This window comes from Cygnus olor, chromosome 6 (assembly GCF_009769625.2).
Source record: "Cygnus olor isolate bCygOlo1 chromosome 6, bCygOlo1.pri.v2, whole genome shotgun sequence".
NCBI classification, from domain to species: domain Eukaryota; kingdom Metazoa; phylum Chordata; class Aves; order Anseriformes; family Anatidae; genus Cygnus; species Cygnus olor.
The window spans coordinates 15,842,569-15,869,776 of NC_049174.1; the positions used below are offsets into that span (position 1 = coordinate 15,842,569).

At 37.7% G+C, this 27,208-nt stretch overlaps 2 protein-coding genes across 3 annotated transcripts in view; both read left to right on the forward strand.

Annotated features, from left to right (window-relative positions):
• The window catches only part of ZNF385B (zinc finger protein 385B), a 33,553-nt gene extending 31,994 nt beyond the window's left edge, over positions 1-1,559 (forward strand). Inside the window, exon 3 of the mRNA XM_040561717.1 lies at positions 332-1,559. Within this exon, the coding sequence (XP_040417651.1) occupies positions 332-336 (5 nt within the window). The 3' untranslated portion in view covers positions 337-1,559. The remainder of the gene's footprint in view (positions 1-331) is intronic.
• A 4,919-nt stretch (positions 1,560-6,478) lies between these two features.
• Positions 6,479-27,208, forward strand: part of LOC121072257 (zinc finger protein 385B) — a 130,639-nt gene continuing 109,909 nt past the window's right edge. The window contains exon 1 of one of the 2 annotated variants that reach the window (XM_040561713.1): positions 6,479-6,562. In XM_040561713.1, the coding sequence (XP_040417647.1) occupies positions 6,547-6,562 (16 nt within the window). In that variant the 5' untranslated portion in view covers positions 6,479-6,546. Of the gene's footprint in view, positions 6,563-7,096; positions 7,470-27,208 lie in introns of those variants that run through there. The other variant, XM_040561712.1, reaches the window with a different exon arrangement.

Below are 27,208 nucleotides of genomic sequence, written 5' to 3' on the forward strand. Positions count from 1 at the left end.
AAACAATCAAACTTCAGTACAGGGTAAGTAAAAAAAAAAAAAGAAAAAGGAAATGCAAAATGTCTCATTTTCCTTTATTTTGATTTTTTAACTGAATTTATTTTTTTACTCTTTCTTTTGCTTTGTTTAGAACCAAGTAGTGTAAGGGTATCACTTACACAAGTCCTGTGGCCTAAAAAATGCCTACTGAAAAACACCTAAATGATTTAGTTCTGTGCATTCTTAAAATATCTTAATTTTGAATGAGACATTCTCAATTAAATTCCTTTCTGTGTTGATACAAAACACTTAAAATGCTTGCGCTATATATTTTCTGTTGCTTTTTTGTTAGCTTGACACCTGCACCTGATGTCTTTGCAGTCATTCCTGGGGATTGCAGCTGATGCTCTGGCACTGCTGCCCAGAGAATGCTCTGAAGCCGAGAACACTTTAAGTTTGCTGGAACACACACTTTGGGGTTACCATATGGCATAGGAGTTAAAACTCGTGTGTTTTTTAGCAGTGTGCTTTGTTTCCTGAACTGTATATTTGACTGCATCCCACTTACTTTCTAGCTATGCTGTTTTGCCCAGTGCATGTTGAAACAGGCATGCTGTTTTCATAGCTGAAGGATGTTAGTTCCATAAGCATTTAGAGGAAAAAAAAATGCCTTGCATAGGCAGTTTACTATAATTGCATAGACAGTTTAATATAATGCTTAAGAGACAGTAGGGGAACAATGTTTACTAAAATGTCATTCTCAAAAGAACGCTTCTCAAAAATAAGTAGAAATTTATTTTCTTATAAATTGATGTTATCCAGGCTTAGTTTTAATCCATGTCCTCTGGAGTGTTATTAGCCCTTGTAATGGGAGTCTGCCTTTCCCATTTCTTTGGCTAACACTGTAAACAATTAATGGTGCAGATGGTAAGACAACAATTCTGTTCATCTCACTTCACCAACAAACAGACTTTATTCCACGTGTGAAGAAAACAAATAGCCCTTCTCATACCTCACTGTTACAACTAAGTACCCTTCTAACGAACCAGTTGGTGAGCAGTTCAGCAAGCCGCAGGAAGCTTTCTGCAAAGGTTCCTGCTAATCTATGGTGGAGGTTTTCCTTTGTCTTCACAAAATGAAAGTGAAATGAATAATATTCCTGTTGAAAATAAGGTATTTCTGAATATATGTGCCTGTAAATGTATGTTGACAATACAGAGACCAGGATTATAGACCTGCCAGAACTGGTTTGAACCTGTGCAACAGAACTGATCTCTGCACCACTGCTGCCTCCAACCTCCCTGGCTTCTGGTGGGCTTCCTTCCAAACAGGGATGAACACGAAGGGGTCATGCAGCATGTTTTCATATCCCTCCCCTTCAAAGGTCCTCTCTGTGACGGGTGGCCTCAGGATGTTATAAAGCATCCTTTTAACTGTTGACCTCCACTGTGTTTTATGGATCTAATCCCACTTTGCTGCTTTTAACTTTCAGTAATAGGTAATGGTCCTTATGGAAAAACTTACTAAGGCTACGTAACTGGAATTCCAGGTCCTGGCAATAACACTCTACAGTATATAGGTGATGGGGTCCATATACTTAAAGTCCAAATATCTCTTTAAAGAAAACTTAAAAAGTTAGTCTCTATAATCAGGGTAAAATTGTCATAGAATTTCAAAAGGTATTTAGCAACATTTATTTACAAAAAGCATGCTCTGATTCTGTAGTCCATTTACTTTGACTCCCTCTCTTCCCACTACTGAATCTAGAAATAGCTTCATTACCCTGCCTGTACAAGTCGATAACTCCACAGCAATTTAAAATTAAAACAATCAAAAGAAAGTTCAACAGTTGCTTTTCGTTATCTTGCACACAAATTAAAGTTTACCATTTCCTTGATTTGACCAAATCAAGAACTTCATTGACCAAATTAAAGGTTTGGGTGACTTGATGCACTCATCTAACTACTCATTTTCATTAGCTTGGTGATAGAAGTGAGGGACTGGACTACCACAATGGCACTTTGCCAGGGATTAGAACCTCTGCTGCTCTCCTTGCAACTGACAATTCCTACCCATTTGTAAAGGATGGTGTTAAATCCAGCTTGTGACCGGGCACAAGTGGTGTTCCCCTGGGTATTGGGGCATACCCTTTTTAATATCTTTATTGATCAGTTGGATGAGTGAATTGAGTACATCCTCAGTAAGTTTGCATACAACACCAAGTTGGGGGGAAGTGTTGATCTGCCAGAGGGTAGGAAGGCCCTGCAGAGGGACCTGGACAGGTTGAACCGATGGGCAGAGGCCAGTGGGATGAGTTCAACATGGTGAATGGCCGGGTCCTGCACTTTGGCCACAACAACTCCAGACAACGCTACGGGCTTGGGGCAGAGTGGCTTTAAAGCTGTGCAGAAGACAAGGATCTGGGGGTGTTGGTTGACGCTTGCCTGAACATGAGCTGGCAGTGTGCCCAGGTGGCCAAGAAGGCCAACAGCATCCTGGCTTGTATCAGGAATAGTGTGGCCAGCAGGACCAGGGAGGTGATCGTTCCCCTGTACTCTGCTGTGGGTAGGCCGCACCTCAAGGACCGTGTTCAGTTTTGGGTGCCTCAGTACAAGAAAGACATCAAGGCCCTGGAGTGTGTCAGGAGAAGAGCTATGAAGCTGGTGAAGGGCCTGAGATGCAAGTCCTGTGAGGAGAGGCTGAGGGAACTGGGGTTGTTTAGTCTGGAGAAGAGGAGGCTCAGGGGAGACCTTATTGCTCTCTACAACTCCCTGAAAGGAAGGTGTGGGGAGCTGGGGGTCAGCCTTTTCTTGCAGATAACTAGTGATAGGACTAGAGCAAATGGCTTCCAGCTGTGCGAGGGGAGGTTTAGGTTGGAAATTAGGAGACATTTCTTCTCAGAAAGAGCAGTCAGGCATTGGAATGGGTTGCCTGTGGAAGTGGTGGAGTCACTGTCCCTGGGGGTGTTTAGGGAAAGGTTCAATGTGGTATTTGGGATGTGTTTTAGTGGGTAATGTTGGTGGTAGGGGTATGGTTGGACCAGATGATCTTGGAAGTCTTTTCCAACCTTAATAATTAAGATACACCTCCTTTCTTGCCCTACTGGGACGGTACCCCGCAGTACCGTGCCAAAGGCCTTTCTCTCTCCTCTGACACCCTGCCAGCTTTCTGCCAGAGGGCAATAATTGCCAGCTCAGGGAAAATCAAGCATCCACCTGCTGGTGCAGCTTGGACCTGGAGTCCCTTCACTTATTTCCTACGGCCGGAGAAGGAAGCGCTGTGTTTTTGGGGCAGCCTCGGGCTGCGGCCCGCTGCTGCCGCGCAGCTGGCCCCGGCGGCGTCCCCGCGGTGGACGGGGGAGCCCTCGGAGGCCGCGGCGCAGCCTCGGCCGCTTCGGGTCGCCCCCTCCGGGCCATGGAAGGCCGGCTGCAGGGCCGGGGCTCCCCCCCTCTGCGGGCGGCGACGGCATCCGGGCCCGCGGCCAGCAGGGGGGGCTGCAGCCTGCGCCATGCTCGGCGCCTGTTCTTTCTACTAGCCGTTGTTAGTAAGGGAGAGGTGTGTGCTAAGAGCGGCGAGCTGCTCGGCAGTGCCTGCGGTGCCAGCCTTGTGAGGGGCTCCGTTGTATTCCTGAGCACTGATTTTGCTCCCCCAGCTCCGCTCCAGTCCCCCGCAGGTTGGGCTCCTGGGCCTCTCCCAGCTGCAGCCGTGGCACGGGAGGAGAACACGGCAGTGGGGAGAGGTCGGGTGTCAGGTCCCCCCACCATACATACACACTTTTGGCAATAGAGAATAGATCTGCTTTGCCTCGTTGTGTAGTGCCATGTTAAGTGGGAAGTCTGGCCATCGTTTCAGTTCAATGGAGGCAGCGAGGCTCACAGCTAAAGTGCTCTGAATTGTCATTTAAAGGATCCATGGGCTATACAGGTAACTTGCAGGAAGTGCCTTCAGCTACTTCAAATGAAAAGCACCTTCTTAAAGAGCTCATTTAAATTAATAACTAATTTTCTAGGCATCTGACTGTTTTTTTTTTTATCTGGAAAAAAGAAAAATAAAACTGGCTGTTGGTAAACCTCAAGAAATGGCTCTGAAAATATTCCAGGTAGCCATACATCCACATACCCATATTTGCACTGATGCCTGTGAGAAAGACTCTTTGCTTTATGAAACTGTAGAGAATTCACCTTGACTATGTCAGTGCAACTTCGTGATCAATGATGAGGATCAGAAATCAAAGATTAAACTCTGGTCTGTTACAACCAAATGAAACCGCAGTGGGTTACTCTTATTTCAGTGAAATTTTTCATTGATTTTAATTGTCAGCGGAACCTGATCCTAACTGACTGGCTTTGTATGTAGATTTGAATCCTGAGCTGGGCCCAGATTAGCTTTTTGCCATGTAGATTAGTTGCCGTATAAAATTTGTGCAAACTTAACGGAGAACAAAATTTTTGCTTGCTTTAAGCCTCTTGATCTAGGTCCTCAAATTTCTTGTCAGCATTTATCTGTCATTTCTCTAAAAAAAAGAACAAGGATAATCTGATTTTTATTACACAAGATTTTTATTAATTATTCTATTGAGTACTCAGAGGAATGCTAATGAGCAACCAAAGTAACTTGAAAAAGTTGGTGAGCTGAGTCCTCTTAAACTTCTTCATATGTAGCTATACAGTTAGTGTGTAGAGGAGGATATTAGAAAGTACTGTGAGTTTACTCTTTCTTGTCTTATTCCCAAACCTGTTTTAGACTCGTGTAAGGCCAGCACTTGTTCTGCCTTCTCTGTCTGCTGCCAACAGCCCAATCTGTTGGGAAGGAGTGTGAAGAAAGCTGCTGAGAGACTGGTCAGCTGCTGGAGACACAAAATGGGGTGGCATCTGGGGGCTTTGTCCCCCTGCTTTCTCTATGAAAGAGAGGTGCCCTCCCCCTTCCCCTCTTTGCTGTCCTACTCTGGGCAAAATCTGTCTGTTTGGAAAAGATTAGGGTCTCGATAGAAAGCAAGACCATTACCTCCCTCTGATGTAATTTAAAAAAAAAAAAGGGGGGGGGGAGGAGGGAATGTTATACTCTTGTAATGTAACTTAGATTAGTGAGCTGTTCAGAAACTGTGTTAGTATTCCCCTTCTCACTGCAATGTATATTGACTTCTTTACCTATTCTGTGTTCCAAATAGATTGCATTTGGTAGACGGTATCTCCCATCTTGAGTATCTCCCCCAATTTCCTTAGGAAATATGTGGTATTATGCAAGTTAACATTTTTCTTACAGGATGAAATACATTTATGATATCTGACTGCTATTTTTCTTTCACAACAGTTATAATTAGTTGCTCTGAAATTAGGGGCCTTTATTGTATTGTTTTGGTGCTCTTGATACTTCTTAGAAAATGATGATGGGAGTGAATACCAAGGGACAGAGCTGATGTGAAAGATGGTCTCTTGTTTGCTAATATCTGGAAACTGTATCTGTAATACTTTGTTCTGTGTTTGAGTAGCTGCACTGTGAAAGTACAGGTAAAGGTAATACAAAAAGATTACTACCACTGTCATTAGTAGTCTTCAAGAAAATTCTATTTTTTCATTGAGGTGTTTCTTACTTTTTTAAGTAATTGGTAAACTGATTTAAAGCAAGATATTCAAAAATGCTCTAATAAAGGAAAAAAAAAAAACAACTTTTTTAAAGTTGTTAATGGGTATCAGACCAGTTATCCATCTGTAGTCTCTACATCATTCTCTTGGAGGCAGTAAGCACATAAATGACACTTGTAAGCAAGCTGGTTATATGACTAGTATAGACAAAAAATGGTTTATGGGGGGGGATTGGTTTTGGATGGAATGAGTAGTGAAGGGTTTCAAAATAAAATTGGCTATTACAGTCACCACTTGTTGCTCTAGTCCCTGATACATGAGTGTGCATAAATATATTCTTGTATCAAAATTCTCTGCAGAATTCCTTTCTGGATAGTTTAACCTCTCTTCAGGAAGCAATTACATTGTAGTAAAGAAACAGCATTTCAGATGTTTGATAATCAGATGTTCTAGAGTTTAGGACCAAAAAAAAAAGTAAGGTTGGTCACTTGTCATGGTTTCTTTAGGTGTGGAGTTGTCATTTTTATTCAGTGTGTATATCCAACAGTGATTTTATACAAGCATGACTGAAATGATAAAATAAAGTCAGAGGTGTGTGTGTGTATTTTTTGATTTTTTTTACTGTTTTTATCTTGGAAAAGTAAATCAGATACTCTGTGTGGTAAGTATCCCAATCTGGGAACAGATCCTGCCAACATTTCTCTCATAGTTGTCTTATGACACAGTAGTATATTTGGATAACTATACAGGTATTGTAATAAAAACTCCCGTGTCTTTCTATTTCTTTGTAAACTTAACCTCTTCATGGTTACATCTGATTCTTACTACAGGGTGCATTTAAAATCTTTGTGGGTGGGAGTGTGTGCAGTGGCACATGCCCTCTTACCTTTTTTGGGAAAGAAAATGCATGAAGTACCTGAAAAGACAAGGATTTACACACTGGGAGGGCTCTGTGGGAGTAGGAAGAGCATGAATTTAATAAGCCATGGAGATTTTTCATAGTAAGTAATTAAAAAATATTGTTGTTTTTAAAAGCAAAGGCAATGTTCATGTAATGCTTTTAGTTGCTGAATTTTTTGTATGAATACTTGATCTGCCGGATTGTACGGATGGGTTGGTATTCTGAAATTCTTCATCTAGGTATTTATGCGTCTCCTTAGATATAAACAAATATGATATTTGCTAATAGACTTTGTCAGTTACATGGTTAAAAAGCACTTATTTGTTCATCTGTATAATTGTAAATTAATCTTACTTACAGAAGCTGTAAGGAATCATTAATTTTTATTGCTAGATTTTTTTTCCCAGTAACGAAGCTCACCACAATACAGGCTACTGCTTCTCCTCTTTCTCGTGTTCATTGTAGAAAAGACAGAGCTATTTTTAACATTTACACAGGCTAGATAGATGATTCTGCTTTCTGTACGGTTTGGAGCTGAATCTGTAGAGCCTTTCATAATCATACCCTTTTTTTATGGTTTGTTTGAATTTGATCACTAGCTGATTTCATGCATTGATAATGACGGCTTAGGTTGCCTGTTTCTCAGCATAAATTCACCTCAGACTTCTACTTTGACAGTGCTCTGTGTTTCTGTACGCATGAAGATACAGAACTGAAATTGCTTTGCTTTCTTTACAAAATGACTCAGAGTGTGCTTGTCCTTCCCTAAAATGTTGCCAGCGTGTGAAGGATTTTCAATGAGCAATGCAATAAGCCAGCATCTGGGAAGGTTTGGAGCAGCTCTGGTGTACCGGTGCACTGTCACAGAGGAGCAGGGCTGGAGCAAAGGCTCTGTAGCACCGTAGATCATATTGGTCACATATCGGAAGTTCTGTTTACGTAACTTGGTTGCTATTTGAGCTGGTTAAATAGTATTGCCATAATGTGGAGTGGACTTCCCAGTAGAGGTGAGCATGATTTTTATTATTAAACTTCACTGAATTGCTTTGTGATGTGATATTAGTAGTGGATGATTACATGTTTGGCAGTATTTCTGTGTGCATGTCATTTGTATTTTAGTTACTCCAATGGAAAGGATAAGAAAAATGGCAAGATATATAATGGATAGTTTTGTTCTCTTCTTATTTCAGTATTCAAAGTAACTCTAAATATGTGGCAAGCTCCCTTTCCTTGCTTCTTGCTGTTTGCAGAGGGCATCTTTCCAGTTGGTGACTTCCTATGCATTTTAAATGTTTTTGGAACATGTCAGTGATGCTGTATTATTGTTACAGAAAGAAGCTAATTAACAGTGTGACTAACTGCCTCTTACGAGAGCTTGCTTTCTGGCTTGTTAAATATCAAATTATAGTTATAATGATATGTAAAGCATAAGAGCTGCTGAATTCTCCCAGATAAACTATGAAAGTGAAGAAGGAAATAAATTGTATACTGGGTTCGAAGTGTTGTATATGTCTGTCACTGTTAATATTAAAAGTTATGACCTGTCATGCCCAGGATAGCTTCCAATAATTCATTCACTGACAGCTTGCTTTGAGAAGGGTATAAAATTACTGTCACTTCTCCGTGACCAGTTAAATTTGAGATTTAGTGCAGTAAGTTTTATTTAAGGGAACAGATAGTGTGCTAAAGGTAGCCTGTGAAGTTCTAGTAGTAAATCTTTTAAGTTTTAAAGAAGCATTATCAAAACCTAAATGGACTTTGTACCTGTTTAAAAATTTTTTTTAAATTTCGTCTGTAGAACACACAAAATTATTAAACTCAGTTTCTTGTTAAGCATTATTGTTCTGTTAATGTTTTTAGTTTGTCGTGAGACCAGCTATGATTATGTTTGCATCTGTTGATAGTAATTATTTTAATAAAAGTAGGGAAGATGCTAAAAAAATACTTTTTCATTTATTTTTTTCCTTGCTAAAAATGTCTATGCTTACTGTGTAAAGACTGCTGTGTTTTTTAGTTGTTGTTTTTTTTTTTTTTATGAGGAACTAGGACAGCTCATGCATTTTCCTGCTAAATATATTTATGAGGCAGCTGTTTTATAGCTTTCAGCTCTAAAGTTATAGATAAGTGTGTATTTGTTTGACAGAAGATTCGAGAATTTCCATTTACTGCCAGTACATGTAAAGCTTGGCTAAGCAGACTGCATCAGGAGCACACACCATTTGTATTAGCCAATCTGTCTTTGCAAGTCCCAGGGCCACTATCTTGCTGGAAGCCACTGTGTGCTTTTGAAAGCATGAAATTAGTTTTATACTGAGCACATGGTTTCTCATTTAGCAGTTCTTTTTATGGTAATGGTCAATTTATGGTTCACTGCCAGAATTTTGGTGTTCTGTCAAAGCCGATAGCTCCTGCTAAGGTGTTCTTTGGAGATTAAGAAAAATTTAAAAAGCTACCCCACACTCCCCTGCCCCCCCAAAAAAAGACAAAACAAAAACCAACAAAAGTGGGTGGTGATGGAGATCTAGAGAGACTTTAGGTCATTGGGGACAGTTATTCTTTATTAAACTACTCACATTCCTGTTAACATTTTGGACTTCTTTTATAGTTTTATAGATAACGCTCCTAAGCATATGTTTGTCAACCGTGACATAAAGATATTAAATTGTCACCTTCTTACACTTCATACAGTGGTTTTTAATCATTTTGCAATAAACTTTTTCATGATAAGGGAAATTTATTATCCATCAATGCTGTTTTGCTCTGCGTGCTTATTCAGTGATCAAGGACAAAATACAGTTGTCAAAAGTGTGTGAAACACCCTAAACATTCAGGAGACTTTTATCTTTTTTTTAGAATGCAAGTGTGGAGCATGTTAGATTTTATTTGGAAACTTGTAGGAGTCTCAGTAAGTTGTTAGTAAACACTTTTAAAAAATGTTCCTTAATACATGTAATTTGTAAACTGATGAGGTAACATTTTTAGCCATATTCCATTCTTGGGAGAGATTCTAACCCTGTGAGATTACAGACTGTTCCCTTAATAGCAGCTACCCACAGTAAAAGATTAAGGTGATTAACGTTGTACAGTGTTAGGCATCACTTGGGTTGCTTTGTCCAGTTTACATTAATCTCTGCTGTATAATAGGTAACTTTAGACCGCGCTGTTTTTATATGGATTTCCATAATTTTGACTTGATCCTGTAATGAGCATTTTTTATGATACAATATTTGCTTTTCTGCCAATATGTCGGCCCTGGGCAAAATCTGACTGCGCTTTGTATGGAAGGTCCCGTGGGCTCTAGAAGTGGTAGACTACTTCTCTAAGTACTGAGGAAAGATTCTCATCACCTACTGATACACCTTTCTGGGAAAGGAGTAGCTGGAAGCTGTACCTGATAAGAAGTGAACTTAAGTGGGTGTAGCAGTTTTTGATTCTTCCATCATCATGGAGAAAGAAGAAAAGTGGAAACTATGGAGACTACTTCTCTTTGCAGATGTCACTTGGAAGGTGCAGCAGAGTATCAGCTCAACAGAGCTCCTCCTTTCTCAAAGCTGTGTTGACTTGGAGCATCCTGCAGTCATGAAATAGAGGCAGACTGACAGCTTGTTCTTTATACAGCTTTAAAAAATATGGTTGCTCTCATTTTAGGACCTTTGAATAAATTTGCTTGCTATTCTCTAGCACATGTTCCAAGGCTACCAGGCATCAAATATTGTTATGAACATTTGGAAAACAATGTGTGACATGTCACTACCATGACATATAAAACTTGTTTTATTTAAGTACTTCAGCTAGAATGCCTTTCCTTGTCCTTTTATTCTTTGTAGAATTCTTTTATCCATGCTTTTTTTTTTCACTATAAATATATGCTTGTCACATTTCAAGCTGGCTAGTTCTGTTCCAAGACTTTGTTGCATGTAAGGTGCTTTTAGCTTCAGAGATCCTCTTCCAAGTGCCTTTACTGGTGCACATTTCCTCTCCTGCCATTTCACATTGGTAAGTAATGAGAGAAGTGAGATCCAGAGTGCTGGTTACACTGGACGAAGCTACTTAACTTCCTGGTAGGGCGCCCTACTGCCTAAAGGGAGCATTTCTGTATCAGATTGCCAATTTTCACATGGCACCATAGCTTCAATTTCTTCTCCTTTGGAAGACATGAATGTTAATGTATGGGATCTTTTACAGTTTGAGAGAGTTTAGGGGATAGCAGCTTCAGTACTGCAAGTTTACTTACAAGGAGACTCTGAAGGACAAGAGGATACTGTCACCTAGAAGGAGAAAATGACTGGGGAAGTGGTTTGGAGCTGTAAGCAATTCCATGTTGATGACTTGACTTTGGAACTTGAAACTAGGCAAGCACATTGTGGAAATCTTGATTTTGTCTTTTTTTAGTGAAGGTCATCAATGATGCCTGCCAGAGGAGAAGAGTAAACTGAGAACTGTAGCTCACTGTGTCAACCCTGTTGAAGCCTACTACTGAAGCTGGAGTTTATGCATGTTGTTCCCTGCCGATAGGCTGGGGAGCCAGGTGGGAGTTGAGATGTTCTGGAGGTCTCGTCCAGAATGTTCAGCCAAGAAACTGTGTGCTTTTTTCACGTGCTTTCTGAGCTGCTGGATTCTGGGCAGTGCTCATAACATGTCTTTCATGGGAAAATGAACTGAATAACTTTCCTTTCATGTATGTCTTTTGTTCCTATAAGGATTTTTTCTTTTCTGAAGTGAGGAAAGCAGGGTACTTTTTGATCTGTAAGGGTATAAGAAGGGTGCTTTTGTATTGACACCAGCAGTTGGGACAGATAAAAGGCAAAATTCCTTAGCTTTGGGTAGGTCTTGGACCTACCCCAAGGAAAGTTTTTGACAGCGAATGATAAGTGCAGATCTTCAGAGTGGATGATAAAGGTGTGTGTGTTTTTTTTTTTTTTTTGGGGGGGGGAGAAAGGATTGTTTGTTTTTAACTCTGAATAGAGAAATATATTTTCTTCAAATTAAGGACTGAGATTTTTCAGATTCATGCAGTGTGTTTTAGGAGTTAGGTGAGTGAAAAGATATGACTGAAACCATATCAGTGGTGGGTAAACTTTTCTTGCTAAGCAACATGAAAATGTCAGACTTCTGGCTGGATAAGAATTCTTGGCATGATGCATTTGGTGATACCACTTGCTCATTTCTGCAGTTGCTTTGGACAGCATACGAAATCTGTGTTTGGCTCAATATATGTGAGCTTGAACTCCTGCTCTTGAAAGACTGGTGGTTAAAAGGTGTTTACAGGTCTAGGGAATTCTGAGCTGTTCTTGTTTGCGGGTGTTTTTTTTTTTCCTTCTGGTGTGGTAGAGCTGTTCAGTTGGGTGCTATTTATACTCTTACTGAGTTAGAGGAAGAGACAGAAGACAAGTCCCTAGTGTACTGGTTAGAACCTGTTCTTGAGCCAAGAACCTACCCAGGAGCTCTTCCCTGCCTTCATTTTTATTTATTTATTTATACATAAAATTTAGGTTATGTAGTTCTCTGTAGTGGGATTTAATACAGTACAACATTACTGTTGTTTCCCCTCTGCTCTCGTCAAGCATTCTGCAAGAATATGATTCAGAAGTCAGAACTTATTATATGGAAGCTTGTGACTTCCACCCAGGGGCCTCCATTTCCCTTTTTTAGGATACTTCATATGAGGGGAAACAGCGAGGCAGGGAAGGTTAGAAATCCATGAAGGTTGTTCTAAAAACTTTTTTCATTTTGTTCAAACTGGATTCTAAATTTTCACATATGTGCAGTTTCTTCTCACTCAGCCTAGAGTGTTCACAATGATGACATCCTGAAACATTTTGTTTCATAATAAGTAGAATGAAGTCATATTTCTAGGACTGAGTAGAAAAGGCGGCACTTTTTTCTTTTTTCTTTTTTTATTATTTTTTTTATTTTTTTAATCAGCACAACATGCTTAAATAGACCATGGAGAAAATAAAGAGGTGAGGAAGATTTCTAGGCTTTAGAGTGGCACATCTGGATAAAGAGTCACAGAAATCACTTCATCAAGAAAAAGCAGACTAGTTGGAAAGCACTGAAGTTTATTGTTAGGAATTGCAATTAGTGTATTGTGGCCAGCTTTGTTAGTGGTACCACTGAAGCCTGATATGTCTCTGGTAAGGTCCTGAATAGCAATAATTCACCCTATATTAAGCAATCATTGTAGTGATCTCTTTAAGGAAAAAAAAGTAAGTAGCAGTTGGCACCTATGTACCCAGTTTACTTCTGAAATGTTCAAGCTTTTCAGTCACTCTAGCTGGTGAGCAGGGTGCAGACTTTCAGAAAAGCCAAAGCTTGAGCACCAGAAGTTTATTAGCTGGGGACTAAATCATCATGAGACCATCTTCCCCCCCCCCCCCCCCCCCCCCCCCCCCTTTCTTTATTTTTTGTAGACATTGTTAAAAATAATGTTTATCTTAAAGATTTGTAATACCAGATTTTTTAAGAACTATTGATAGAAACAAGTTATGATTTGGCAGAAACAAGCAAAAATATTGTAGTCCCTTTTTCATTTTGTCTATCATATGCTAGCATTTGCTCGTTTTAATAATTCATCTTCTCTATCAAGCATTTCTCTTTCCAGGGAAGATCTTTTTTCTTTTTCTTTCTTTCTTCCTCAAGACAAACAAGTCAAAAGACTTTCTTGTAGAGATTGCTTCAGATTACTTTTGTTGGGGAAAAAAAAGATTTCAGTTGATATTCTTCTCTTAATTACATGGCAGACTTCTACACTGAAACCATTGTTACAGCATGGTATCTGTGCTGTTGGAATCATTCTGTAGGTAACGTTTCTGAATTGGATAATCAATGAAGCTTAAAATCCAAATCAATGAAGTAATAATTTAGCAACTAATGAATGGTCTGTTAGCTAGTTAAGCTTTGTAAGAGAATATTCACTCAGGAATATTTGGGTGACAAAGTTGTTTATCTAAATGCTTTATAAATTCCCAAATTCTACAAGATTTTTGTTGCAAATTGGCAGTGTTTGGAACTTAGGATGTTTCATATTATTCACTAGCAGTTACTCAGTTGAGGCAGAAACATCCTGTTGCTCTCAAGTATATCAAGATACCCACTGGGAAAGAAGTGAAGTGATAAAATGAGAAAAAATTAACTTGGAGAACAATTAGTTTGAAAATACGTATTCAAACTATTAGACAATTATGAAGAAATCTTTAAATGGACATAATTTCATAAGTGATTTATTAATTATATAATTGTATTTTCTAATTTATAAACATGTATAAATTCAGAAGCATTTTACAAACGGTTTGATCAGATTTTACTCAAAACTATCGTGATGTTCACAAAAATATTCAATGATCAGGCCCAAGTTTATGACAGTTTTCTGAGAAGGGGGCGAATGAGCTATGGCAAGAATGGATTATAAACAGTAGGGCTTTCCATGCTCCTCTGATGGTGCTCTGCAATCTGAACACGTGGCTCCTCATGTTTTTGATACTTATGCTCACTTGTTGGAAAGATGTTAATGTGCATGGTGGTGAAAAGGGAGATATTTAGAGTAGAGCTTTTACTTGCGATGTAGCAGTTAAGAAGTAAATTAAAATAAGAGGAAGACGCTTGTGAGAGCAGAAGGCGTTGCTGCATCCTGATGCATGAAATGAAACAGCAGCTCCACTTGAGTCAGGGTGCTCCAAACTTCTAAAGTCACCTACACTCCCACGCATGCTTTGCCTGAGACATTAGTGGTGATTATTCTTGCATTTAACATTATATATTTGTTAGTGTTCACAGAATGTTGGGTATTTTTCATGAATAGGAGTTTGAATTAGGTCAGAAGAAAATACAGCTTCTGGTCACTGATAAATTCCACCTTTGAATTTTTGCATGCTATCAAGATGCAAAGTAATGTGGTATTTGGGGGGATAGGCGTAAAGAAATACTACTTAAGAGATACGCACTTTTTTTTCTTCTGTTTTTATTGTGTTCTGTTTTTCACTTCCTGGCTGCTAGCTTGATGTGATCTCTCATCTTTCTGTCTGCAGAAAGTGAAGCTAATGTGAGGGGCACAGCAGCGCAGCATTCTGCCCCACAAGGTGGGTGATGCTGAGCATCCTCGAGTTTTGCCTCCATTCACTGTGTTTGTAAACTAGAAATGAAGTTGATCACCGCTGAATAGGCAAATGGCTGGAAAGCATGAATTTTGCAGTGTATTTTTTGGTTTTGTTAATTTTAAATATATTAAGAAATCTGGGAAACTAGAGGAAGTTAAAATTTGTTTTGAGGAAGTATACAACTTATCAGAAAAATAATTCTAAAGAAAAACACAAGTGTTTGGATTTTTAAGTATTTTGTATTGCTTTATATTTGTATAGCAAAAGACTAGTATTTGAATAAATATGATGCACTTCACGTTCTTATCTGTGTTTAGAAATGCAATTTAATGTACCAAATTGGTCTGTTTTCTTTAGAAGTCCATTTTGTGCCTAATAGGTATGTTTTTAAATAGAACAATATTCAAAAGGTTAAGAATAGCTTACTAAATAATAATTTTGTCAGATGATTTAACTTTTATTATTATTGTTTCAAGTAGACCTTCCAGCTACCTTCACTGAAAAATTATATACTTTCAAAGAGAAGCTTTGTGGAGTTCTCTGATTGTTAGTATAGGTTTTTCTAAGTGGTAGTCTTGTATATACAGGAAATACATTTGAAGGACTGTTAATTTATTGAAAACTAAGCATCACCGTGAAATTCATGGACCTGTATGAAGTTTAAGTTATAGATTTCAGTCACACTTCATGTCAAGACTCCAATGGCAGAAGGAAAGAGCAGGTTTTAGTAGATGATGATCCTGTCTTTTGCACTTAATTGCACCGGGCTATCTACTCTGGCAAAGACAAGCCATGTTTATGATCATAATATGCATCTCTGTTGCATAAATACCAAACAGAATGTATACATCTATCGTTCCATAACCTGTCTTAGACTAACTGCAGTCATTTTTTGTTTATTTTTGTTGCTGCTGCTGCTGCTGTTTTGCTTCGGTTATGTTATGATTTTCCAGACTTGAAGTGGATAAGTTGTGCAAATAAAGTTCAATTCTAGTATTTGTACTTTTACTGCTCTCCCCATTCAAAAACCTGGGGTTACATTGATAGTGAGCACATTACCCTGGTTGCTTCAAGTCTTCCTTTTGCAATGTTGATGCAATGCATCAAAGTTACTTTAACTGTTTTAAATATACTAAGATAAGAATGCAAATCACAAGAATTTTCATAAATTAATTGAATAACTACAGAGTGGAGAGCAGGAATGTGTTCTTTCTGCTGGTTGCTGATTAGCAGCCTGTTTGACTGCTCTGAGCCTGATCCCTCCTGCACCAGGGGTTTTCATTCTCAGGACTGACAGCTGTGTACTGTGCAGAAGGGAACTGATTCAGCCCCTCTGAAAGAGGATATGCCTCATTTGTTCAGTGCTGATCTCTCTGTGGCAAAGACATGCTGCTGGAAAAATGTCAGGGGTTTGGAAAGACTGGGTGAGGTGCCTATGTATAAGATAGAGAGCATGCGTGGAACATGGGTGAAAAAATAGCAATTTTTATCTTGAATGGTCACAAAATGTAGCTAGAAATGATGCATCATAAAATACATCAAAATAGCAACTTGATGAGTGGTGATAATCTGCAAGAAACTAATGTCCTATTGGAAATACGCTACCTATCCTGAAACTGAAATCCCTTTACCTCACTATGTTATTTTCTAGACCATTTGCATGAACACGTTGTTTATTACCTACCTTTAATAGAGTTCTAGGGTCAGTAGAAATTGTTTTGCAAACTCAAGGTGTTAGAGCACTCAGGTGTTAGAGCAAAACCAAGTAACAGTGCAGACACACAGTACCATTTGTAGAACCACTGTCTTCAAGAAGCAGGACAATCTTTATTTTCTTTTTTTTTTTTTCTTTTGTCCTTGTTGCTGAATGCTTGTGCCATTGTGGCATGGAGCAATTTGCTGCCAGAGCCAAGTAAAGTCTGAAGGGACATATACCAATTAACTGAGAATAATGAGGAAAAGATTCCTGTTACACGGATCAAAGTGAGCTTGTTACCAAGACATTTGGAAGTCAAAGAATTTGTAACCCATGTATGGTCTAGCCTGATTCTTCTGGTATAATCAAAATCAAATGCGTAATGGGGCTGGAAGATTTTGAGGACCAAAGGAATCACCTAGCCATATCTCTTGTACAGTAACAGACAAAATAATCACACACATTAATTCCTTCAATAGAAGAAATTGCTTTCCCTAATATGTGAGTGCTTGGTGTTAAGTCCAATAGCTCTGCAACTGAACTAGAACATATTGAACTTGGATGTGTCTCTAAATAACTTGAGGACTTCAGGACTTGATGAATATATCTGTTACACTCTTAAATTGTCTAAAGAATCCTTTACCGTTGTAGCTGAGAATTTCATTTTACTTCTAATTTGAATTTTCTAATTATAAGCTGTGAGGTGCCTTTTCTTCCCTACTATTAAATCGCCTATGAGATACATTCTCCTTTTTAAAATGCACAGGTAGCTTGATTTAAAGTCCAGTACTGTTTGTATTAAGCATGCAATTACAAACACAAATCATGTAACATCTGGAAAGAGTATCTATTACCTTTTTCTTTTAATAACATGGTTTGCATCCGTGATCTCAGGGACTCTCTAATGAATCAAAATGACAGCTTTGCCTCCACAATAGCAGAATGGTGGGTCCTGTTTTTTGAAGTCTTCACGATGTACTCTTACCAATAACAAATACTCTTTCAGCCAGAGCTGTGTGCATAAAGCTCTTTTTCTTAGTATCAAGTTAGTAGCATGCTACCAGTTTTTCGTAAGATTTTTCTGGACTTTTGCTATTCTTTTCTCTCCTGCAGTTAATTTTCAGCTGGCAGGCTCAAGCTTTTCTCAGAGAGCACTTGTGAAGGGACAGTTGTTTTCCAGGTTGAATCCCCCACCTGTGGTATACCCAGTCTATTTTGCTCTTCTGTAGAGGCTAGCCTCCATTCTAGCTCTGTATGTTAAATAGGGAACGACAGCTATGCAGCAGTTGTATGACCATTTCTTGATACCACCTAGGATGGTGTTTATGCATGATTGTGCAGTGACTTTTGTCACCTAAACTTATGCTAACCATTGTTTCATCTTTTTTTTTTTGCAGACGCATGAAGCTTAATATCAAAAAGGGGTTTAGTTTTAGTTGGATTTCCATTATATCATGTTTAATATTTCACATAATTTTATCAGTATTAATTTCAAAGACTTTTATCTAAAGCATATCTTCAGTAAAGACACAGAAAATAGGGAGTACAGAATCTTCTGCCTATTTCCTAGGCAATTTGTAAAGACACAGCATGTGATTTACCTGACAGAAGTTTTGCATATATTTTTACCTGAAGTTTTGAAACCAAGATTATCCACAATCCAACAATGTAAATAACTTCATAGAGGCTGTCTTTTTCAGTACACCAGTACTAGTACCTGGCCTGTTATCTTTTGTCTTTTCCCATTTCATCTGTATTGTTTAGGAACAATACCATGCTGCGTGATATTCAGACTATTATCCTTGGGATGTCTTCAACTCGTTTGGAGTGTGTCCACAGCACCCACATCCATCCATCTACAAAACTTTCTTTCTGTAGTTTGTGGGAGGAGTGGAGGCACAGCGTAAGCATACTAATTTATTTGGATGACTAATTCCTTCCTGTTTTACTTAAAGTAGTGCTTACAGTTTAATTGCACTAAACTGCCTGGACATCATGTCCCCATTAACAGGCTTACTCTTAAGCCTGTGGCTGTAATGCATAATGCTAATCTCTCTATACCTTGCAAATTGGTGTTCAGGATTTTTATTCCAAAGGGCATGCTGACAGAATATGTCCTTTTTCTGTTACCAAATTTTCTCCCACAGAAGTAGGAGTGAAAATACTCTGTAAATTAAAACATTGCTAGGAATTTATTTCTGTGAATTCTGTATTGCTTGCAAACTTGACCTTTTAATGTAATAAGTTGCTGTTTACCTAAGCCTATGCTTCGGTGTTGGGATGACCCCTGATCCATATGTGTACCTCTATTCATTCAGGGTGGAAGGATTTTGAGAGTACAGGCCATGAATAGATCCAAAACTATGTTGCAATTTGTTGTTTTAAGAATGAAAAATCACAGGGTTTATTAAAAAAAAAGGAAGTTGCTTTATAGCATTTTCTAGTGTGGAGCCACTCAAACTAAAATAGAAGCAGAGTTCTCTCTTCTGCATGTCATTGACTGGTAAAAATTGGTCACTTCTGAATTGCTTCCTTTCTTTCCTGCCATAGGAGCACTCCCTCTGGTTCCCCCTGCTGTGGTTAAGTAGTTACCCAAGGCCAGTTTTTTTTCTGAAACATCTTCTTACACTTTTGTAGTCTAAACTGAGAACTAAATGTTTTCTGTTTGTGATCACTTGCTAGTATCTCCTCCCCTTCTCTTATTTTATTTTGTGTCAAATATTAGAACTGTTTTTTCTCTACAGTGAAGTCAATGTGGAATGCTTTCCTGTGATGTACATTTCTTTAGCTGTAGAATTAACTCAAGTTTAGCATGTATAAAGCTTTTTATAAATAGCTACTTTATCTTTGCCATTAAAAAATAAATAAAAATAAATAAATAATGACCTAATGTTGCCTGTTATGCTTCCATGTTTCAGCTCTGAGATTATCTGAGTATTTTGAAATACGCAGTTTTGGAAGTTGCTAGTAACTGTTGAACAAAAAGACTTGTTTTATTTACAAAAAAATAAAAAATAAATTATAGAATGTGAGAGGTTGGGAAGAAAATATTTTCATCTCAGGTAGTGAGATTGGCTTGCTTCTTCTAAAATGACAATACACAGAAGTCTTTTTCTTCTTCTTCGTCATCCATCAGCCAGAAGTATATCTGAGGTTTCTGGTCTTTGGTTTAAACTACTGTTAAGTTTTCATTATAAATGTGCCACCTACTAGAGCAAAAAGCCCGTCAGCAAATATTTATTAATGTTATCTTCTCCCAGACACATTTGCATAGTAATTTCTTGCTAGATTTCTGTGCTTCTGGTTGTCATATCTACAGTGCTTCTTGTCAGCTTCACCATAGGATATCAAAATGGTAATAAGAATTGGTGAGGATGTGGAGCATGGAGGCTTAATAAAATGCCTTTAAAAACAAAACAAAAACCCAACCAGAACGGATATTGTAAATTATAATGCAAAATACCTGTGAGTGAATGTCCATTAAGGGAATCTTACATATGGAGGTACTGTATATCTTGATTTCAAGATGGAAAAAAATATAATTCTTCGTATAGCCTTGTGGCAAAAATAACAATAACAACAACATCAAAAAAACACTTGAAAAAAGATTTTATACTTCTTTGTGATATTCTTATTTTTAAAATGTGTTCAGGATTGTCTTGGCATAGGACCAGTCATGATCATCATTACAAATGAGAGGCATTTTACTCAGAGCTTGTTGTCTTTTATGCCATAACAATCAAGTGAGTGGTTATTTATATTGCAAGCGTGTCTTAAAATCCACAGTTTTGTTATGCTAGACTTGTATAAAATTATGGGAAAGACTTTTATCCCCCAAACTTTAAAATCTACTTTGAAATATAATGCATGAAAACACTATATAGCAAGTAGGAGAAAAAATAAATGTAGAAATGATCACTCTGCTAAAGTCAAGTGATTTTCTCGCTATGAAGAATGTAAGAGGAAGAAATCAGAGACCCTACCTTGGGTTGTGGTGTCTTGGGTATGTCGCTCATGCCCAGGTTTTCAGCATCTTGATTCTAGGTCCTCAGTGATAAATGCACAGAGTCCAAATTTTATGCTTGCTGAATCTTAAATTTCTGTACTTCAGTTGAAATATAAACATAAAATTGCATATATTTTAAGGGTTTTTAAAACATGTTTGTAAGCTGATCATGCAGTCAGTGTCCTTGTACACTGCCTGTTCATTCTTTTCATCTGTCAAGTGCTGTTAAAGTGCTTTTTGACCATGAGATGTTGGGATGGTGTTAAATATTTTGTCCATATGTCTTAGAATGTAAGTATCTACAAGAGTATCAAGAAAGTTGGAGTGACTGCTGATAGGTCTACACAGTCTGTCTGGGATGCCACAGTAATTGGAAGGAGCTAGTAGCAGGATAGTTTCCCTCAGGTTTGTCACCTCTTTCTCATTGCTTAAGGAAGGAATCAAATTTCTTAGTCACAGGTATTTGTTGCATGAATTTTCATTTCTGTTGTTTATTTAGTGATGATTGAATGGCCAGTTTTGTATTGCTGGACAAAGGAAACTTAGCTTTGTTAGGGTGTTTATTGATGTGTGCAACTGAACCATTTCCAAAACGTGCATTTTTTTAATCTTTTTTTCTTGGTTTTATGCATGTCAGATTTGTGAGCAAAAGCTTGCATATTGATTTTTTTCAGTGCTATGTGAACAAAGAAATGATGTGTTAGAAGGCTAAGTGAATTAATGTCTTTAAATTACTTGGGGATCCTTAAATGAAAGGCTTCATGGAAATACTCTTTCAGATTTTTATTTTCCTGTTACTGAGCTATCTTTGCCTTTAGCCACTTTCTCGGAGACAATAAGCCTTTTTTTTTTCCTTCTCACATCTCACCTGGTTTTATGTCGAACAGTCCTGCTCATGGAAAATATAAATGACTTCTCTTTGTTAGGTGACTGAGTGTAGTCTTCTACCGTCTTGTGAAACAGGCCAGGGTATATATTTGGCGTTGCTCCAGGTAGTGAGTGCTTGGAGTGAGCTGGGGCAGTGCTTCAGGAAACATGCCGCTTGCAGGAACAGGGCTCACATTTCCATTGGCTGGAAAAGGAGAAACATCAGCTGGAGTCATTAACATCGTTGTCTTTGGGGGTGCATGTAGCTGATCTGCCTACTTTCCCAGAATGAGCCACTGAAGCCAGTAAATAAGGCAATAAAATATGTCGCAGGTAGTAAATCTTAAACACCAAAAGAAAAAAAGATCTAAACAGTTTGAAGAAGAACATGGTTCTTTCAAACGTTAGGAGATTGAGGTTGTGTGGAAAGGGTATGGATAAAGAAAAACTGTGCTATTTTTATAGGAGTCGGTAAAGATTGTATCACAGGAAACTTCTGAAATGCTTTTGAACATTTCAATAATGAAAAAAACAGAAAAGGGAAGCAAGTCTAAGCAATGTCTGAAAGTGAAAACACTTAAAGTACGTGAATGTAACTCAGGGAAATACCTGAGTGCAAGAACATATCCCAAGGAGATATTGGAAATAAGCAGAGTACAGTATTACAGAACTTAAAAATAAGAAATCAAGTTCTGCACACAGTTTTATGGGCATGTGGAATTGATTCAAAGTGTATTTCTTCATAACTGGGCTTTCAAGGATAAAGGCATGACCTAATCTGTTACTAAAGCCATTGTTCAAAGCATGATTTGATTTTCAGAATGATTTGGTTTTTAGTCTTTTGTCCAATGGGTTAAAACAGCAGTGTTTCAATTTATACTTTTATAGGGATATATATGCTTGTGTGTAATATACACACACATAGAATTCAAAAATAACTAAAGTTAATTCCAGACTACGAAACAGAGGCTGGTGGAGAAGTACTGTGCTAGTCATCTAAGCAATGATAGATGATTTCAGTGAATTGCAATTAGTTCAGAGTTGTGCATATTCATAATGAGGGCATAAATTATTTGGTTCTCCTTTCAATTTATTTCCTGTTATGTCTAAGCATAGGAAATATGCTTGGGAATTTAGGACTACAGCATCTAGCAAGAGTGGAAAAGACATACCAGTTCAAGTCACTGAGAGATATGTATTACTTAAGTGTCTTTCATAACAAAATTGCAGCGCTTTAATTACAGCTGTTCAAAAATATGGCAAGCTTTTCGTGACATTGACTAAAATAATCTTTCTGGAGAAACATCTGGAAGTATTTTGGAAGTCCATAGTTTGGGTTTTCAGCTAGCACAAATCTTGATGCTTTTCTAGGGTAACCTCAGAATAATCATTTTTCTCAGTTGTGTGTTGTAGCCATAAATAAGATTTTTTTCTGCTTTTTTAGAATTGTTTGCTATTTACCTTTGGGTTGTTAATATGTAAGGTAAACAAGTGTGTATAAAATTATAATACATTCTATTCATTATATTATACATTTATCGCTATCATACTGAATGCCCTCAGAATTACTTTGAGATGTGTTCAGCATTTGTTGCATGCAGTTCTTCCTTTTTGCAAACAGAAAGAAACTGCAAGGAAGGAAGGTTTTATGAACTAAATATATAGTGGTGTATGAGATATTCTGGGGTGCCTGGCAGGAGGAAGCTTTAGGAATAACAAGTTTAAGTATCTGTGTCTTGTATTTGTGACACTGGGGTTGCGTTGTTTTGTTGTTTGATGGTTGGTTTTGTTCTTTGGTTATTTTTTAGCCCAGTAACCTTTATGGCCCTTTTCAACTACTGTGTTTACTCTCATTTTTTTACTCTCATTTACTCTCGTTTTTGTCAGTTGAGAATGATGAAATGGCCATGGTTGTCGGCATCTTGGAGGAGAATGGTTCAGATCTGTATATGCCATTAGGAAAACTCCTTCCAGACAGTATCCATTGGGAATGAAGATGTATTCAACGGAGGGAGTGGATATTCACTGACAGTTTTTGGGGTGTATCATTGATCTGAAGGATGGAGATGATTCTCAACCGCATTTGTAAAGGAAGTGACTGCCTTCATTGTTTAGTTTATTAGATGGAGACCGTTCTTCTTCTCCAAGAGCAAGAGATTGCAGCAACACTGCATAGTTCAAAAAAGGAAGTTTGATTTTTTTTTTTCTTTTGTCTTTTTCAGATCTTGAAAACAGAAGGTAGATAGGCTAATTTGGCATCCATAGTAGGTATTACTGTCTATTCCTCACATTCTTTTTCTGGCATGTCATTAAGCTTAGCCCACCAATGGCTGTGCAAGGGTATTCATGATTAGCACACCATGGTGGTATTGCCCCTAATGTGAGGGCATTGATCATTTATAGTCCATTTATGGGGAATACTGCTATTCTGAGTTTGTTAAAGAAGATGGGTTGCTCTTGTTTACATAGCTTCTTTGTATTTTTAATGTGTCCCATGTAGTTGATTTCAGATATTCCCTGTCCTTCAGTTATCTTCTCAATTTAGCAACTGATCAAAGGAGAATTATCACTTGCAAAATTAGATCTGTGAAGAAATGTACCATTGTAGCTGTGATCAAGTCACACTTCATGAAACTCAAGCTGAATCACAGAGTGTTTGTCATAGAAAAGCATTGTTTAGCTGTTGCACAAGAATAAACAATAAGTTTTACCAACTACTACTATTAATTAGTTTCTAAAATCTGTCTCTGAGGCAATTACAGATCCATGCATCCCAAATCTAGTATTATGCATTTGGTCCTCTGAGATTTGAAAGGTTTGTGAAGTTTTATGTTGCCAAGCTGCTTTCTGCTGAGTACTCTTCAGGGGAGGTTTCTGCGGCTCACTTGCTTTATCCAGTAGGAGTCTTGAAACAATTTCCACTCCAGAAATGTGTTCCTGATTTCCCTGTTCAAGGTGGTAGTGTACAAAGAATTGAGTTGAGGAGCTTGAAACTTCTGCTTTTAGACAGAATGGCCCGTCTTCAAACACGTGTGGAAAACATTAAACTATCTTAGTATATGAATATTAAATTGGCAGAAACCTATATAATAATGCAAAATTACGGTTCATGGCTGAATTAGGTCCTGATTTTTCAATCGCTAGCTAAGTTTATTTGTGATAGACCACAGGAATGACTAATATGATAATCTTATCAGAAAAAAAAAATGATGCCACAGGGCAAATTGGCCTACAATCTATGCTAAAAACAAAACAAAACACCTGCATTTCTTGCATAATAATGTGAGTCTCTATTCATCCATCAGTGTTGCTCTTGTTATTACTTTTTTTTCTCTGAAAACTCAGCTGTGGGCTATTGTTGGGGAAAAAAAAAACAGTATTAACTATTTTTTTTTTAAATATCCATATTGCTGATTGAAGCAAAATTAACAAAGGCAGGAAAACTCAAGGTAAACTTGTATGCTAGTTCATCCTGTGCATATCAGCTTAATGGTTAAACTAAATGGCATATGCTTTGGTTTCAGCAAGGATTAGTGTGGCAAGGTGTTGAGTTTGCAATCCAACAGAGCACTTGAGCATGTGCTTAAGTTCTTAAGTAACTGTCTTGAAGCTTTATAATTAAATGCAAGTTTCTATTCAGTGACTCAGAGGCAGTAAAACCAATGCAACCTCTTGTACCCTGGAGCTTCACCACTGGTACAGAGTACCATTCGGATTGCACATTGCAGCAAGGGCAAACAGTCAGGCACATTCTGTGAGATGAGTCAAGTACTCCAGATGTTTTTTTCGCAAATCCTGAGCTAGATGTGGAAAATTTGAGGTCCAATGTGTCATAATTGGAGACTTCTTGGAATTTGTTTAATTTTATTTGAATTCAGATAATATTACCCACATCCTTTTATTTGTGAGCTTTTTTCTGTGTTTATTACTTTGGTAGATTATTTGCATTTTTAAGTAAAGTTCCAATGTGATTTTATTGAAATGTGCTGTCATTAAAAATTATACAAAGAGCTATTGATGTTATTAAGCTCTACACAATTGATGGAGAATGACTTTTAATGTGTTTCTAGATTTTGTCTAATTTCATTTTGTTTATGAACATTTTCAGGCTTTATGATTATGGTACTGAAATTTAACTCATTACCTCTGTAAGATTTATGTATTCAGTGGATATGTGGCTGATCAGTTTCATAACATTTAGAAATTCTTTGCTCTTATTCCTAAAATAAATAAATCTACAATACATTAATCCAGGTAAACCAAAGGGGAGTGATTGAAAGGTTCTGTATAGTACTAATCTACTTAAATATCATCCATGTTTGAGTTATAAATATGAGTAGGGTATTTCCATTATTTCACCGTATTTATAACTCTGAGCTTTAGAGTTTTACATATCATATCATAGGTTGTCATTTTTCCAGCCACATGTGTAATACATGCCTGTCACTGAATTGGAACAAATAGCTAAATTTCATCCATAATTATGAAATAAATTTTGAATACATATTCTCTTTTAATACCATTTCAGTGGTATCCAAATACCTATTTTTATTTTTTTCCCTTGCAGTTGTTGCTGTTGAAAAAGCTTATTCGTTGATAAACCAATTGTTTTTTATCATGCTATATACTTTTCCATATAAGTTAAATGTGAATTTATTCATATGCATTATGCTTTGTTTTCATTTGAATTTCCAGAGTTTATTAGTATACGTTTTTTAGCACACTTAACTTTTACAAGCACTTAAGTAAATGAGATTAATTTAAGTAAGCACTCCATTGTTACAGGCTATGCCCTTTTTAAAGGTGAGAGGAATCCTGAGAGTAAAGATAACAACTTTGAGTTAAATAATGTAAAGTTTTACACCTGACTGTATCTATTAAGTCTTCCTAATTTTTTCCTGAAATTCTTGCTTTTGGTGTATTATGTTTGCAACAGTAACTTCAGCATCCTGATGAAAAAAATATATGTATATATTTATGTATATATTTTGCATGTGTCCCCTCTGTGCATATTGGCTCCCTAAGGTTAAGTGCCCAAGATGATACTGATCTACAGGGTACTGCACAACCAGACTTGGGAAGCATGGGTTCACGGATAAAGGCAAGGAACAAGGTTATAGGCCAAAATAAACAAGTTGATGTAGAAAATACCTGATATATAACCCAGATATGTATCTCTGTTGCTTTTTCAAAAGCTGTGCAATATAAATAGGTTAAATATTAATTCTCTCCCAAACTATCTACTTAGCTACTAGAAGATGACAGTTTGTTTAAAATAATCCTTTACAAAGTTTATGATGGCAAACAGGGTGGCCATTGGACAGGAATTTCCGGGATAAGGGGTGGCATAAGGTGTTACCTGCTTGCAAGACAAATGAGTTGATGCTCACATTATTTGTGGAAGGATTGGTGGGAGAGAGACCTAATTGCAAAGGGCCTTAGAAGTTTCTGTTCAACAACTAAACATAAGCTATTCTGATACTCCTTGGTGTCTGATGAGAGCTCTTCCACTAGCAGCTGATGCAAGCGAGCTGTGGTGGCTCTGGTCAGCCATATGGAGTCCAGTCCCTGCCTCATGCTGGAGTTGTTGTCTGTTGAGTTTCAGGATAGTTCTGTTTCTGCTACTACGTTCAATGAATAACATCAAACTTCACATAGACTTTCATTTCAGCTTATAATGGTGGTCATAACTAACTTCAATACCCAAGTACTATCTTCCGTTAGTGTGAAGATCATATTTTTCATTCTCTTCAGCAAGCTGTGGGTTACCTCAGCTCAATTTAGATCTGTATAGGCCGTACAGCAGTTCAGTCCCCCTTGATGTGAGAAATTGTGCTAGAGACAAAACCAGAACACTGACACCTTACAAAACAAACTATAGGTTAAATTACAACCAGGGTAAATATTTGAATAAAAAGGAACCAGTGTGGAGAAGAAAGTACTGTAGGGATTTCCTAGCCACATCTGAAACGAGCCCAGAAGGACAATCCTATTGATTTTATTCTTATCCTGATGACCTTGTAGCTTGAGTTAATGGTTTCTAAACTTGACTGAAGAGTTTGCAGGACAGTCCTGTTTGTC